This window comes from Rattus norvegicus, chromosome 4, assembly GCF_021556685.1.
Source record: "Rattus norvegicus strain SHRSP/BbbUtx chromosome 4, alternate assembly SHRSP_T2T, whole genome shotgun sequence".
NCBI lineage: Eukaryota > Metazoa > Chordata > Mammalia > Rodentia > Muridae > Rattus > Rattus norvegicus.
Window position 1 is genome coordinate 165,110,822 of NC_141537.1, and position 14,915 is coordinate 165,125,736.

The window sequence follows — 14,915 nt, forward strand, 5'->3', positions numbered from 1 at the left end:
GTGAGCCACTTATCTGGAACTCTAAAATATTTAAACATAACCACTAATCGTTAAGTTGCCTTTCCCCTGGACACTGTGGAATCTGTTTACATTGCAAAACTAATTCCATTTCTTGACCAAGTATAACACTCTCTGCACTAACCTGATTACCACAGAAATATCACGTGGTTTCCTAAGCACACCATGCAATGTATCTAAATTAGGGACTTTTTTTCTCATGTTTTCTTTATTAGAAATGTTTTCAAAACCTTTGGTTCTGGTAAAGCGACTCACACTGCAATCAGAACAAGAATTTCCTTCCCTGTGACCTGTCGCATCAGCCTGCCTTACATTACTAGTCTGGATTTTATGTTTTACATTGAGGTCTATATTGAATTCTGGGAAGCAAGTGGGATTTTATTGATTTCCTTTTGCATTTTCAGAATGAATACAGGGTCTGGAACACAGGAATGCCCTACATATTTTCTTGTTCGTGTACGGCTAACTTTATTATTCAATGAAACAGAATATTACCCCTCACCCAGGTCCCCTGGATACTGAAACACTGACGTTAGCTAGCTAATAGGCCCTCTCAGTATCATCATTCTGCAATTTCTGTTTTAGAAATAAAGAGTGGGAACTCTTTTTTTTATTTTTATTAACTCGAGTATTTCTTATATACATTTCGAGTGTTATTCCCTTTCCCGGTTTCCGGGCAAACATCCCCCTCCCCCCTCCCCTTCTTTATGGGTGTTCCCCTCCCCATCCTCCCCCCTTGCCGCCCTCCCCCCAACAATCTAGTTCACTGGGGGTTCAGTCTTAGCAGGACCCAGGGCTTCCCCTTCCACTGGTGCTCTTACTAGGATATTCATTGCTACCTATAAGGTCAGAGTCCAGGGTCAGTCCATGTACAGTCTGTAGGTAGTGGCTTAGTCCCTGGAAGCTCTGGTTGCTTGGCATTGTTGTACATATGGGGTCTCGAGCCCCTTCAAGCTCTTCCAGTTCTTTCTCTGATTCCTTCAGCGGGGGTCCTATTCTCAATTCAGTGGTTTGCTGCTGGCATACGCCTCTGTGTTTGCTGTATTCTGGCTGTGTCTCTCGGGAGAGATCTACATCCGGCGAGTGAGAACTCTTTAAGGACTGAGTTGAAGTTCTTTTAAAACAAAACAAACAAAACAAAAAATCCAAAGCATTGTTGGGTGTTCCTCTTGCCCAAATGGATGTACTCTAGACCTATAAAATAAAGTGTTGCAGGTAGAGTGTTATTTACCATGGACTTCTTAAGATTTGGTTTCCTGCAAATAGTGCTAGCTGGACATTGGGTTGTAAGTTTAAGGGAAGCCCTTACATAGCTGAAGAGGCATCGTGGAGATTTCACCCCACCCCTCCCATCTCATTAAAGATAAAGATAGCAAGGATTCTTGTTGCTACTTACTAAAGTGTGGGTCTTATTTGTTATTCCTTGTATTAGTTTATAGCTTTTGGGGAAATTCCTCATTCAGATAATCTCAAAGCTAAGTCTCATGTTTCTACTGCTTCACAAAAAAATCTCAAAACAAAAATCTAAAGCTCCCCAGTTTTGCTATAACCCCTCAGATGAAAGCCAGTTTCTACGGTCGCTTTTCTGTTGTGATTCCCTGTTTTATTTATGTGTGATATTCTACAGGCTATTTAGCCTGCCTATTGGTTTATAATATCTTCTATGTCGTGAACTAGTATACAACAACATTATAAAACTTTCCTTTTAAAATTTATGCTTAGTTTGTGTGTAAGTGCGTCTTTTCTTGTATCACATGACGTGCACGCAGGTGACTGCAGAAGCCAGAAGAGGGGTTTCAGATCCTCTGGAACTGGGGTTGCAGGTGGTTGTGAGTTGTCATATAGGTGCTGTGACGTGAACCCAGGTCTTATCCCCTTAACCAGTGTTCCTAACCTCTGAGCCACCTTTCCAGTCCTCCCTTTAAAATTTTCCAGTAAGACCTAATATCTAGCTTTCTTCCCTTTGGTCTCACGTTATTTGGGGTTCTATTATAAAATACCACAGACCAAGCTGTAAACAACAGGAATCTATTTCTCACAGTTATGAAGCCTGGGAATTGATGAGCATGGTAACTACATCTGCTGGGTTTTGATGAGTGCAGGTTGCATATCAGAATTATCCTGTATTCTCTCATAGCAAAGAGAAGAGAAAGATGCCTCTATGATTGCTTTCTTAAGAGACAATTCCACTTAACAGCTTTACTCTTATAACTTAAAACATTATGTTTCAATGCCTGTCTCCTAATGTTAATACTGGGATTTAGGATTTTAAATATAAAATTTGGAGGTACAAAAACACTCTGTATAATATGTACCTGTGACTCCAGGAACCTGCCCTAACAACCACAGAGCTGGAAACTCCTTCCAGAACCATCTTTCAAACTTTAAGTCCGAGGTCTGATTAAAACATGATTGAAGTCAGATGTAGGTGAGAAAGTCAAAAAAAGTTTTTTTTCTGATTTGTAAAGTGAAACAAGCTATATACTTTCAAAAGAGGGTGATTTGCGTTCAAGAGACACTGTTACCTCAAGTGGAAAACATATGAAAGGGGGGGGGAGTCCTCCCCTCCACAAAGTGAGTTCCATGAGATCTTCAAGTTCTGAAAGCAGTCCTGCTTGACCTTACTCAGACAGTCCCTGTTGTCCCTCCCAGACAGAAGGCTGCTTTCTTGGATCACTAAGATGACAACCCTGCTGGCCACAGCTGACAATCTGTGGTTCCTACTGTGGTCCTACCCAGCCAACAGTTTCCATAGTGCTGGAGTTTAAACACCCAGTGCTATAGGGCTGTCTTCTCCTGTTCTCACAGTTCCTTTATGTGTTGGTTCCATCTTGAAATCGAGGCTCCTCCTTTTCTTTTTCCTCATATCCTAGAAGCAGCACAATCAGTCAGCCAGCCACCACAACAGCAGAATCTGAGAGAAGTGAGGCAAGAACTGCCAGGAGTGAAAAGAACTCAGAGGACAGTGAGTTCTAGAATAGATTCTAGACGCTCTTGAGGCATCTTGAATAAGATAGGTCATTTAATTGGGGGGAAAGGGGCTATTTAAACTTTTAGGGAGTGTGTAGGGGATATCTTGGAAGAATTCCAGGTGTTGATAGACTTGATCTTATAAGGGAGAGTCTACTGGGCAACAAGGCCTCCTCCAGTAGGGCAGGGCCAGATTTCCCGGGTTTGGATAGGCCTCAACCAAACTCTTAGTCCTCTTGCTCCCTCCATCCCCTGCCTCATAGTTCCTTGGCCCCACAGGCTCCCCTTGTTTTACCGGACACGATATGTCCAACTATTAGTTCTGTGGAGGGCGCAGTACTGTTCTTTTATGTTTGTCTTATGTTGAGTCTCATTAGTTCCAGTTTCTCCTGGGACAATTCTCTTGTCCTGGCTGTTTCTGTGAGACGGTTAATGAAATCTTTACACTGCCCTTTTCATACAGATGTATGTGTTTGGATTTGAACAGTCTTCTGTGTAGGCCTTAAAGCTTGAGCCATAGACAGCACAGGTTCCGCTTGGTGTTTTCACCAGTGTTAACCTGGAGTAGAGAGAGAGGCATGCGATGTCAGACTTGGTTAACCAAGGATATAAACATGGAATCTTATTTAGAGGATTTGAATGTGAGAATTTCAAATGTATTTCAAGTCATTTTAGCACCATTTTTATTCCTCCTAACACATATGCAAAACAGAGCCAACCCAGATGATAAAAGTAAAAATATTGTTCTTAATGTGCGCCTATCAAAAATTAATCACCTCGGAATTCTAAAACCTCTACATATGTACCCGAGTAAAAAAGCTTCAAAGTGTTTACTTAACATTAAGTATTTACATTTAAAATGGATGGATAATTAAACTTCAGGTTCAATTGCTGGAGTGTTTTGTGCAAAACTTAGTGACCTTCCATAGGTAAATAGATTATCATTGTCAGATACTACTGACTATAGATAACAAATAACCAAACAAAGCCCACATCCATAATGGACATGTACATTTTATCTTGTCCTGATTTCTAAATAACGCAGTGTGAGAATTGTTTATACAATATTTACCTTCCACTTGGCATTATGCTCAACATAAAAATGACTTAAATTATATAGAATTGTTCATATGCATGCAGGTTCTACACCATTCTGTATAAAGATGATAATCATTTATGGAATTCAGTATCTGTTGAGAGAATAAGTTTTGGAGCTAGTCTCCCATCGATGACTTCATACACAATTTTACATGGCAAAGAAACCAAAGTAATTGTAAGGTTCATGCATATGCATGAATAACTGTGAATGTACATGCATGCATGTGTGTGGTATATATGTGTTGTGCATGCACGTGTGGTGTATTTTATATGATGTGTGTGCACACACTGGTATGGCGTGGTATATGTGTGTGCATGTGTGTGCACGTGTGTGTATGCATGTGAATGTGTTTTACTTTTGTCTTAATGTTTGGAATTCCATGATTAATTTAATGAATAAAATTCCTCCTTCTAAGGAAAAAGTCAGAAATAGAAGACACAAGGAAGTGATCATGCCACTATAGTGTAAAATTTAAAACCTAAAAAGAGAAGGGTTTTACGTTAACCTTGTTTAAAAGGGCAAGGTACAGAATACCATTCGTACAGAAACAAACATCTGGTACTTACAGGGAAAGGTTTCAATGTAAATACACTGAAGCATCCTTTTTAATTTTTAAGTTGAAACTATGATTGTATATTATTTTGGGTGGTACGACCTCATAATGTGTTACATGTGAATGCTGTATATTGGTGAAGTAGAGACATTTAGCCTTTCTGTGGCCTCATGAATTTGTTATTTCTATTGTGCCACTGTAAAATAGAATGACCATAGCCTGCCATATGTTACTTCATATTTGAAAGTACCTGGAACATAAAAACAGACAAGAAGCTACTAGGGATGAAGGCTACAGATGATTTCGTGTCAGTGTTATCTCCATCGTTTGAGTCACAAATATACAAAAAAATGTGGTGCTTCAGCCCCCTATCTATAAAATTGATATAAGATTTGATAGATCTTAGTTCTTAAGAGGTGGCAACTAATTTATGTCATTTGTTAATGTTCATATTGGCTACTCTACCACTGTCTGTGTTCTTTAGATTTAGAATCTAGGAATTTTTCTAACTCTATTAGAATATGATCATGTGTCAGATTGTGAAAAAGAAACTGATAAGAGAGTGCTCATAGGGACAGCTGAACAATCCACTTGAGACCTGGTGGGCGGAGACTTACTCGTTGGGTGATAGAGAGGAGCCATCTTCCCACTGCCAGGAGCCATTTGCTGGGCTCTGGACTAGTCCCATCCAGTGATAGGACTTAACCAGCTTTAAGAAATCCTGTGAGAAACCACAGAGAAAGACAGATGAAACTCAGGCCTAGAACATTAGAAATGTATCGCCAACTTCCCACTCGAGCAAGGAGGCATTGTTCCATGGCCTCTGTAAATCTCATTTAACTGTAGGCACTCGAATATCTTTGCACTCTTAAGTTTTCTACCTTTGGAGGTGTTCAGTTGTGTGTATATTTGCATATGAGTATGCAGTTGCTCACCCTGCATACAGAAACTAGGACAAAACATAATGTATCTCCCTCTGTTGTTCCCTGTCTCATTGTCTTGAAACATGGTCCCTCACTGAAGCAAAAATTCACCTTTTCAGCTATGCTTCCTGTCTGGTCAGGAGCTTTTGGGTTCTACCCATCTCTGACCCTAGAGCTGGGGATACAAACATGTGCAGCAGTGCCTAATGGGAGCTGTGGAGTGCATGTTCAGGTCCTCAACTTTTAAGAAAAATGCTTTAGCTCACTGAGCCATCTCCCCAACTTCTACTTTCTTAATTTTTATCACTATTGTCTGGAATGGGTGTTAGGAAACCTTGGTGCCTGCTGTATGTTCCAGGTTTATGCCACAGTGACCTTCCTCAAGTATTAGAATGAAATGGAATTAAATACTGAACCTGTTCTTCTTTACTGTATATCTTCAGCAGGCTGGAATTTTGAGACAAACAGGAAGCTTGGCTCTGGTTCCAGGCTTTGTTCTCATTAAAAAATTGGTAACAGTTGTTTCTGTGACATATCCAGTCGTTAGGGCATGGGCCACAGTAGCCCTCTAGAAAGAGATTAGATAAATCCTGTGCACACTTGACTATTGAAGCAGATTTCATCTAGGCAATTAAAAAATACCTTTCCTGTTCCAACTCTAAAATTATAAATAATAGATTAATTACATATAAAGGAAGAAAGGTCCCCAAACTAAAGACTTCCTTCCTTCCTTCCTTCCTTCCTTCCTTCCTTCCTTCTTTCCTTCCTCCCTCCCTCCTTCCCTCATCTCCCTTCTTTCTCTCTCTCTTTCTATTTTTTATTGAAAATAGCTTTTTCCTTATGCAATATAGCCTGATCATAGTTTCCCTTCGTCTTACTCCTCCTAGTTTCTCCCCACCTTCCCTTCCCTCCAGATTTGCTTCCTCTGTTTTTCACTACAAAATAACAAGCTTCTAAGAGAGAACAACCAAATATGACAAAATAAAATGTAAGATGAAACAAAAACTATCCTTTATTTATTTACACTTTCGCAGCCTTCACAGTTAAAAACAATAAAATTTACAGAAAACTATGCACAAAATCCAACTATGCCATGCCTCTCTTTTGAATGCCTTTGAGTATATATTAAATCCTGATATACATAGCTATTTGCAATTTGTGTTTAATATTAAAAAGATTCACTTACCTCTTGAGGAAACTGAAACTTCCTTGTTGCATAACACTATCAAAATAATTATAATTGGTAAGAGTTAGTAACTTCTACTATAAACAAATGTGACTTGCATGTTTGTCAAACAGCAAAGCTACGGTTTAAAATACTTTCACTCTTACTACTCTGTGCATGCGTGCATGCGTGCATGAGTGCATGAGTGCATGTGTGTATGAGTGCATGAGTGTGTGTGTGCCCACATGCATGTGTATGCAGGCATGAGGGTGAGGATACCCATGTGCCAGTGAATGAATATGGAGGTCAGAGAACAATTTTGTGGAGTCAGTTCTTCCTTCCACTTTCCTGTGGTTTTGGGGGATGGAATTCAGGTTGTGGGCTTTATGTAGTAAGTATCTGAACCTGGCTGAACCATTGCTCTGATTGCCCACATGCTTCTGAAGGCTAATTAAGGTAACACATTACACCCAATTGATTAACTATCTGCCTCATCACTTACAAGTTATGAAAACAGCAAGCCATGTCAATGTGATAACGGTGAAGCGAATGGTCATGGCTGCAACAAGGACTCGAACAACGAACAGTGGAGATACTGTCAAAGAAAGACAGGAGAGGTCAGAGCGAAAGGAAAGCTAATGAACCACGGCAGCTTTCTATTTAGTATAAATGTGCATCTTTATGAGAAGGTAGAGAAAATGCATATCCTTAGACTGAGCAGCATAAACAGTCTACAAGTGACTCAAACATAAGAGTACAAAATGTGCTATCCATTCCCACCCATGAGCCTTTGCAAGTTTTCTAAACTTTTCCCCCTGGTTACACAAAATTTCACTATGCAGCCTCAGTCTGTACACAAATTTTCAGTCCTTGAGCCTCAGATCTTGACTTCCGGGATTACAGGTTATGCCTCTACTTTCTGCTCCCTGAATAAATCACACTTCTCAATTTTATTTTCTACGTAGATTCAAGAGCTATTATGTATGAAGGCTTTTATGATCAATGTTTTAAGAACACTCATTTCCGATATTAGTAAAACATTCTGTATCTTTTTGTTAGGACAACATCCTATTATTATGCCTCATTTTGACATATAATGAAGTCAAATTGCATAAATTCTTGTATTTACTTTCATCGATAGCTTTACAAACTCTATTAACAGATTTTTTTATTAACTTGAGTATTTCTTATTTACATTTCAAATGTTATTCCCTTTCCAGGTTTCCGGGCCAACACCCCCCAACCCCTCCCCTTCCCCTTCTATATGGGTGTTCCCCTCCCCTTCCTCCCCCCATTACCGCCCTCCCCCCAACAATCACATATTAACAGATTTTTAATTTTTCCAGTAGACATTTCAATTGCATACTAAGCTTTGGCATTAGAAATAGTAGTAGTTTTCATACTCACTTTTGAGTTCTTCTATAGAAGACCTTCGTCTTATGATACCTAGTGTGTAAAGAGCACAGGTGTCATGTTCTCTAGTGACAGAAACTTTCAGTGCATAGAAACTTTCAGTGCATATGGTTACACTAATTTAATAGAAGCACAAGTAAATAAAATCTCCTGGCTCACTGCATCTTCCTCAACAATTAATATTATCTACATGTTTTTATCTATTAGTATGAAATATTTTTCTGTTTTAATGATTTTATTTCCTTTCATGATAAGGTTAGAAATTTTCATTTACATTTAAATAATATATATTTTTTATGAGACTTTTCTTGTTTTTGTCAGAAAGTTGTTATGTACTTCTCAGTTGGTGACTAGGACATGCATATATTTTGCGTGCATATGTTCTAGGAGATATTCTTTCTGTTTTTTTCATGATACCCTCAGATGAAATGACTTATTTTTCCCATATTGATTTTATCAAGCTTCCCTTCATGGCTCATATTTTAGTTAAGGATAAAATAAAATGAATTTACAATAATCTCACATATTTATTTTTATTGATCCATTTAATTGTGTGTGTGTGATATTTGGAAGAAACAAAATTTACAGAAGATATACTTTGTTGAATGTACACTGAATTCTTATCTCACAACTTACAGAATAAACCTGCATCCTACCACTGTCCTGTCATTTGCATATAATGGCTCCACTCCATATGCATTAGCACTTTTCATACCTATGCTAATTAGCTTGCCCATTTCCTACCAGTATAACTTTTCCTACCTTCATAAAATGCTTGAATATTCAATGGTGCCTGCAATATTGCCACATATTTCATTTTTAAACTAGAATGGGTATTACAGCACTTTATTTCTTCCTCAAGACTTTAAAATAAGGCTCATGATAGTTTCCTCATCAGTTAGGAATGAGTAGGACTCTTTCAGAGGCCCTGAGTTCTATTTCCAGCTCACAATAACCTGAGCTTCCAGCTACTTGGGATTTGGCTCCCTCTTCTGGTTCCCATGAGCACCTGTACACACACACACACACACACACACACACACACACACACACACATACACACACACACTCAATCTCACACACACACACACACACACACACGGAGAAAGAGAGAGAGAGAGAGACAGAGAGGGAGACAGAGAGAGACAGAGAGAGAGACAGAGAGATGAAGTAAAAATAATTATTTTTAACAAAAACTTTAAAACGAGCTCTTCAAGAATAGAACATTCTAAACTATGGTGTATTGGCATCCTGAAAAAAATAACATTACGTGCACACACAAATATTTTATCAGCAAAGTACTGTATTTATAATTCAATAGTTTCTATTTTTATAATGTGTGTTTTATTCTTTATTCATTAGCAGTTCAAAGTAAGTAATAAAGTAATTTCTAGCTTACTTTTAATATAAATGTTTATTTTATCTTTTTAAAAAAATTTGGCCATAAAATTTTCTTCTATTGTAGTTTGTTGATAGTTTTAGTTTTGAAATAAATATATTTTAATTTATGTATTAATTTTGAATCAAGTCTACATTTAAATTATATTACTAATTTTAACATTATTAAGTATTTTTGCATGTTTTCAAATATTTTGATTTATATCATTTTGTTTTTAAACTCTGACTTGACAGATATCACATTTTTACCTTTTCTTGGGTAATCACTTAGCAATATCAAAAACTTAACTGTGGCAATAATATTTTTGCATTTTAATTGTTACACTGAAAAATCCTCATAGCATTTAATAATATAATTAGAAATTTGCATATATTCTATGTGTGTATACATTCATATATATTAAAGGCAGCATTTATGTTTATAAAAATTTGAAAATTAAATTTTACAAAATAAAAGGTTTTATTGAATTTTATTCAATCCCTCTTCAACATCATGTACACATTTACATAAGCATTCACCTTTGGTTACTACATATATCATGACTGAATTCCTAAAATTAACTTTTTAACATAGCTTTTGCTAATTTATTTCTTTGGTTTTAATAAAAATTTATGGATGAATTTATTGGCTTTCTTTTTAAAGTTACTTTATTTTGAGATAGTGTCTCATGTAACCAAGTTGACTTTAAACCCTTTACTGCTGAGGATAACCTCTACTCCTAAATTCTCCTGCTTCAACTTACCAAGTCATGTGATGGCAGACATGTGAGAAGACAGCAGGCTCAGGTTGCCTCCTTTGTATAAATTGTTGCAAATTTTAATATTGATAATACTCTGGTTTGAAATGGTTTGAGTACAGATTATCTCCACTACATTTAGAAAGGTTCCTAAAAATTCCCACAATTTATTGCTTCTATCATGTTTAAGAAGATAGTTGGATAATTTTTAAAATTTATTTTCTATAGTCTACCATATATTCTTCCTTAAAGGTAGATTCCCAAAATTCTTGGTTCTGTTGTCCTTATGATAAATTGTCTTATCACCTGTAACTTGATTACACATTCTAATGTGTAATTTTAGGGAAATACAGCTTACCTCCTTGGGGAGGTATAACGAACAAGGGTTGCCACTGACAATAGCAAGGTTTCCACATTTAAATCAGTCCATCATGAGGAGACAAACATAAACCAAGACCTACCATTCTCTCCAGGTCGGCTGGTAGGGAGTGCAGATCTTTGTTTCTGATGCTCTTGAGAAGTATCCCACTTTGCTGGCTTGAGGTCATAATTATGGCATTTGCTCATCTCTGGAGGAAGCAATTCAAGTTGACACAAGTCCATGGACTGCCTGCCATTTGAAGAATATGTTTCCGCCCTTGACCTTGTCTTTCCATGGATATACTTCCTATGAGCATTTTTCTAAGAGGAAGCACACGTTTCCTTTGCTTTCTGTTACCTGATGCTCACACCTCCTAACACACATAACCATGCTCATTCCTTGGAGGGTTAGAGTTAGCAAAAGAGTATTGACTTTTGGAATAAACCAGTTCATAGTGTAAAATGAAATCTAATATCAAAGCGAGCTTTATATAGTGGAAGGAAATAGTAGAGGAAGATGGACCTGTAATTACACTATACATCCAGAGGTAATATTGGTAAGCAGAAGTAACTTAAAATCTCTATTCAGACCTCTACAGTGTAGAAGAGAAAAAACATCAACAAAATAGTCTATGGACATGATAACAATGAAATGACATGTGATCACCTTGGGATGAAAATGGCAACTGCCTACAAATAGTATATACTTGTGTGCCAAATTCCTTGAGAGTCAGGGGCATACAAAGATCTGAATAGTAGATTCCCAAGTCTCAGAATAAATATGGCAGTCTTGTCTTTGAACAAAGCAAGTTGGAAAAAAAAACATTGTTCTTTTCTTAAAATTTCCATCATTAATTTGATTACTGTGTAAATGAAAAGATACTATCCATTTTATTTTAGCCTTAAATATTAACCTTAAACATTGTTTGCATATAATTCAATTACAGTACCTGAAGAGTACAGGTTACTATTTTTAGTGAAAATTTTAAATACCAGAGATATTCAGCATAGTATGTATGAGTAATTCATAACACTTTTAGAATAAGAAGCACTTTTAAATTCTTTACTCCATGAGTTGCATTAGTCTAGAATTCCACTTAGGTAAACACAGCATGATTTATTTTTCTATTGGTAAAAAAATAAAAATGCAGAGACCACAGACTGCCCCAATTTAAAGAAGGAGAGCTAGAAAAGTTGGATTAAATCTCAACTCTTCTGATTCCAAGTCCTCAGGTCCTTTCATTATTTCAGTTCATCGTATATTATAAATGATTTCACAGTGGAGTAGGTAGATGGCGATCGAAAAGGAAAAAAAAATCTTTTCACAATCTCAAAAACTAAAGTTTAGGTGCAATGTAAGCACAACAGGAAAGGAACATAATGAGAATAACAGTAAGTGGGTTTCCATGCCTTACGTTGCCTTGGATAGATGCTGGTTAGGTTATCATTACAGAGAAGTGGACATACATTCACATGGAAAAAACATACCTGGGTGATGAGACTTTCGATCACGAACCCATGCCATCATGTGATAATTATGAGATTTACTTTAGAAACTGCACCAGAGTCTAGTTTTCATCATTTATGAATTAACCTTTCTAAAGACAGTTTGTCTCTCTGAAGCCCTGGATATCTTAGAACTTCCTGTATAGACCAAGCTGTCCTCAGATTTGCAGAGATAGCCTGTCTCTGCTTCCTGAGTGATGAGATTAAAGATAGGTGACACTGCTTCTGGTTCAGGCTCAATTTCTGTAATGCACACAGGACTCTTAAAGAGATAAGTCAAATTCTAATGGAAATTTTCTGCTATCTCTGTGGTGAGAGGAAATATTTGCATGAGAGAAGTATAATCTAGAAAAATTTTCCTTACACATGAAATAATGGAAATACCAGCTTATCGAAAACAAGGGGAACATTTTTATGGTAAAATAAAGTCACTTTCAAAATACCAAAAACACCCCCACAATTAGGGATTTTTAATTTATTTACATTGTAATAGTTAATAAAAATTTTGGCCTCCTGACATCAAATTTCAGCACATAAAATTTTCTGTTTGCAGTTTTTAATGGGTGATGAATGTTTTTTGTATGATTAAAAACATGTCAGATACATAAGTTTCTGTTGTACATTTTCTCATCATCTTGTAGTAAAACTTCTGTCCATCACCATCAATAAAATGTTACCATTTTCATCATGTCTCATGGTTACATTGAATGATATAACATCAACTTTAAAATAATGTTATAGATGTACTTATTGTAACATTTGCATTGTCTAGCAGCATTTCCAAAGAGTAGCTGTTTAGTATATAGTACTCAGGTCTTTAAAATGGGCACAATTCATATGTGATTATGACAATTGAATGAAATACATACAACTTGTGTCTTCATGAATGTGCAATTGTGTTATCTCTGAAACAAAACGACCTTCCATAAGATTCTTTCATTTGTGTGTTCTCATTCAAATTTCAGCCTTCTAATACCAAAAATATATTTTGCTTAAGAGGTAGGGCTTATTATCCAGCAACACAACCTCTTACTCTTCAGCAGGACTGCCCTGATTATAGACACTGGATCCAGTGAAACAGAGTCTATTAAAACATCAGAAAAGCAAAGCACTATTTGCCATCAGTATTTCCACTCAAATATATGAGTTCGAATTATCTTACATGTAAATAGTTATAGAACTTTTCTAACTTGATATATAACTCCTATTTGCAGGAAAACAGTTGTTAGAAACAGATACATAAGTATATACACTCACAGACCTGAGCAGAGAAGGGAGGTCCTGTTTCTTGTGAATCAAAGCCTTCTACTCAACTAGAAAATGTGGACTTGTCCCCAGAAAAGAATTGGAACTGAAAGTAGAGATGTTTGAGTAATTTAATCTCGGAGGCGGATATGATAGGATTAGTTTCATTTTCCTGTAAAGAAATACCACACAGCCACAACTGCTATATTTCCTGTCACACACAATTTGACTTATTTCGTGAATGAGGTTTGATCACAGTTTGTGAGTAAGTGTCAAGTCCTAAGAGCATTTCAGGACCTGACAATGATGATTTTAATGGGAAAAAACTGCATGGAGTTTTTAAAAGTAAATGATGGCATTGTATAACATGGGAATCAAAAGGGTAAAATAAAAAATATTGTTTTCAATGTCTGTTTGAAATTAAATAGAAGAATTTGAATGCTTTTTTTTTTACTCTGTGATGGTTATTTTTTTTTTATTAACTTGAGTATTTCTTATATACATTTCGAGTGTTATTCCCTTTCCCGGTTTCTGGGCAAACATTCCCCTCCCCCCTCCCCTTCCTTATGGGTGTTCCCCTCCCAACCCTCCCTCCATTGCTGCCCTCCCCCCAACAGTCTAGTTCACTGGGGGTTCAGTCTTAGCAGGACCCAGGGCTCCCCTTCCACTGGTTCTCTTACTAGGATATTCATTGCTACCTATGAGGTCAGAGTCCAGGGTCAGTCCATGTATAGTCTTTAGGTAGTGGCTTAGTCCCTGGAAGCTCTGGTTGCTTGGCATTGTTGTACATATGTGGTCTCAAGCCCCTTCAAGCTCTTCCAGTAATTTGAATGCTTTTATTCACTCTCTGCATTAGGTTTGACTCATTTTACTGGAATCGAGCCTGCTGCACTGTGTAGGTGGGAACCATGGGAACTGTTTTTCTTGACATACACAAGCTTGCACACATATATGCCATATATGCTATAAATATGCTATATATATGGAAATGAAAATGAATAGTAATAATCCTATAAGGGTTGATGATATGTTTACGTGCATAGAAAATAAAAATAATTTAATAGTCATTTAATAGGATTTGTGTTAGCATAACAGTATAATATTACTTTGCGAGTGTTACTATATTGTTAAAGATGAAGGATTAATAGCAACATCTTGTTAAATGTACAGTTAAGTTAATAATGGAAGCATTGTGAAACATTTTTGAGGAAGCCCAAAGCTTATGAAATAAAGTTGTCATGTATTCCTAGCACACTTTAGATATTTGGTTCAATTTTAATTAACACTGGATTTCGTTGTAGAAAAATCGTAAATATGTATTATGTACATAGCCAAGATCTAGGAAGCCATAATTGAAGAAACCAAAGTTGGTGACATCACTTTTATTATTTCCTATTTTGTTATCCTGGAGAGATGGCTCAGCAATTGTGAGCACTTACTGCTCTTTCAGAGAGGACTTTGGCTTAACTCCCAGCACTCAAATGATGGAGCACATAATTACAGTTTGGGGTGGGGGGAAACTGTCACC

At 36.8% G+C, this 14,915-nt stretch overlaps 1 protein-coding gene across 26 annotated transcripts; it reads right to left on the reverse strand.

Moving 5' to 3' along the window:
• Nucleotides 1-1,051: 1,051 nt before the first annotated feature.
• Nucleotides 1,052-13,457, reverse strand: Klrk1 (killer cell lectin like receptor K1). Of its 26 annotated transcripts, none has more exons than XR_015685304.1 (9): nt 13,404-13,457; nt 10,738-10,845; nt 8,136-8,174; nt 7,231-7,323; nt 6,750-6,785; nt 5,980-6,131; nt 5,258-5,361; nt 2,544-3,547; nt 1,052-1,212 (listed from the first exon to the last, which is right to left on the reverse strand). XR_015685304.1 is itself a non-coding variant. In XM_087656030.1 (9 exons), exons 2-9 carry the CDS (start codon nt 12,162-12,164, stop codon nt 3,430-3,432), a joined length of 690 nt encoding a protein of 229 aa, XP_087512156.1. In that variant the 5' UTR covers nt 12,165-12,332; nt 13,404-13,457; the 3' UTR covers nt 1,052-3,429. The 26 variants fall into 26 exon arrangements, 12 of the variants coding, with proteins under 12 accessions (XP_087512156.1, XP_087512158.1, XP_087512161.1 ...); XR_015685303.1 differs by having other exon boundaries at nt 2,334-3,547; XR_015685302.1 differs by having other exon boundaries at nt 10,738-10,886.
• Between the last annotated feature and the right edge of the window lie 1,458 nt (nt 13,458-14,915).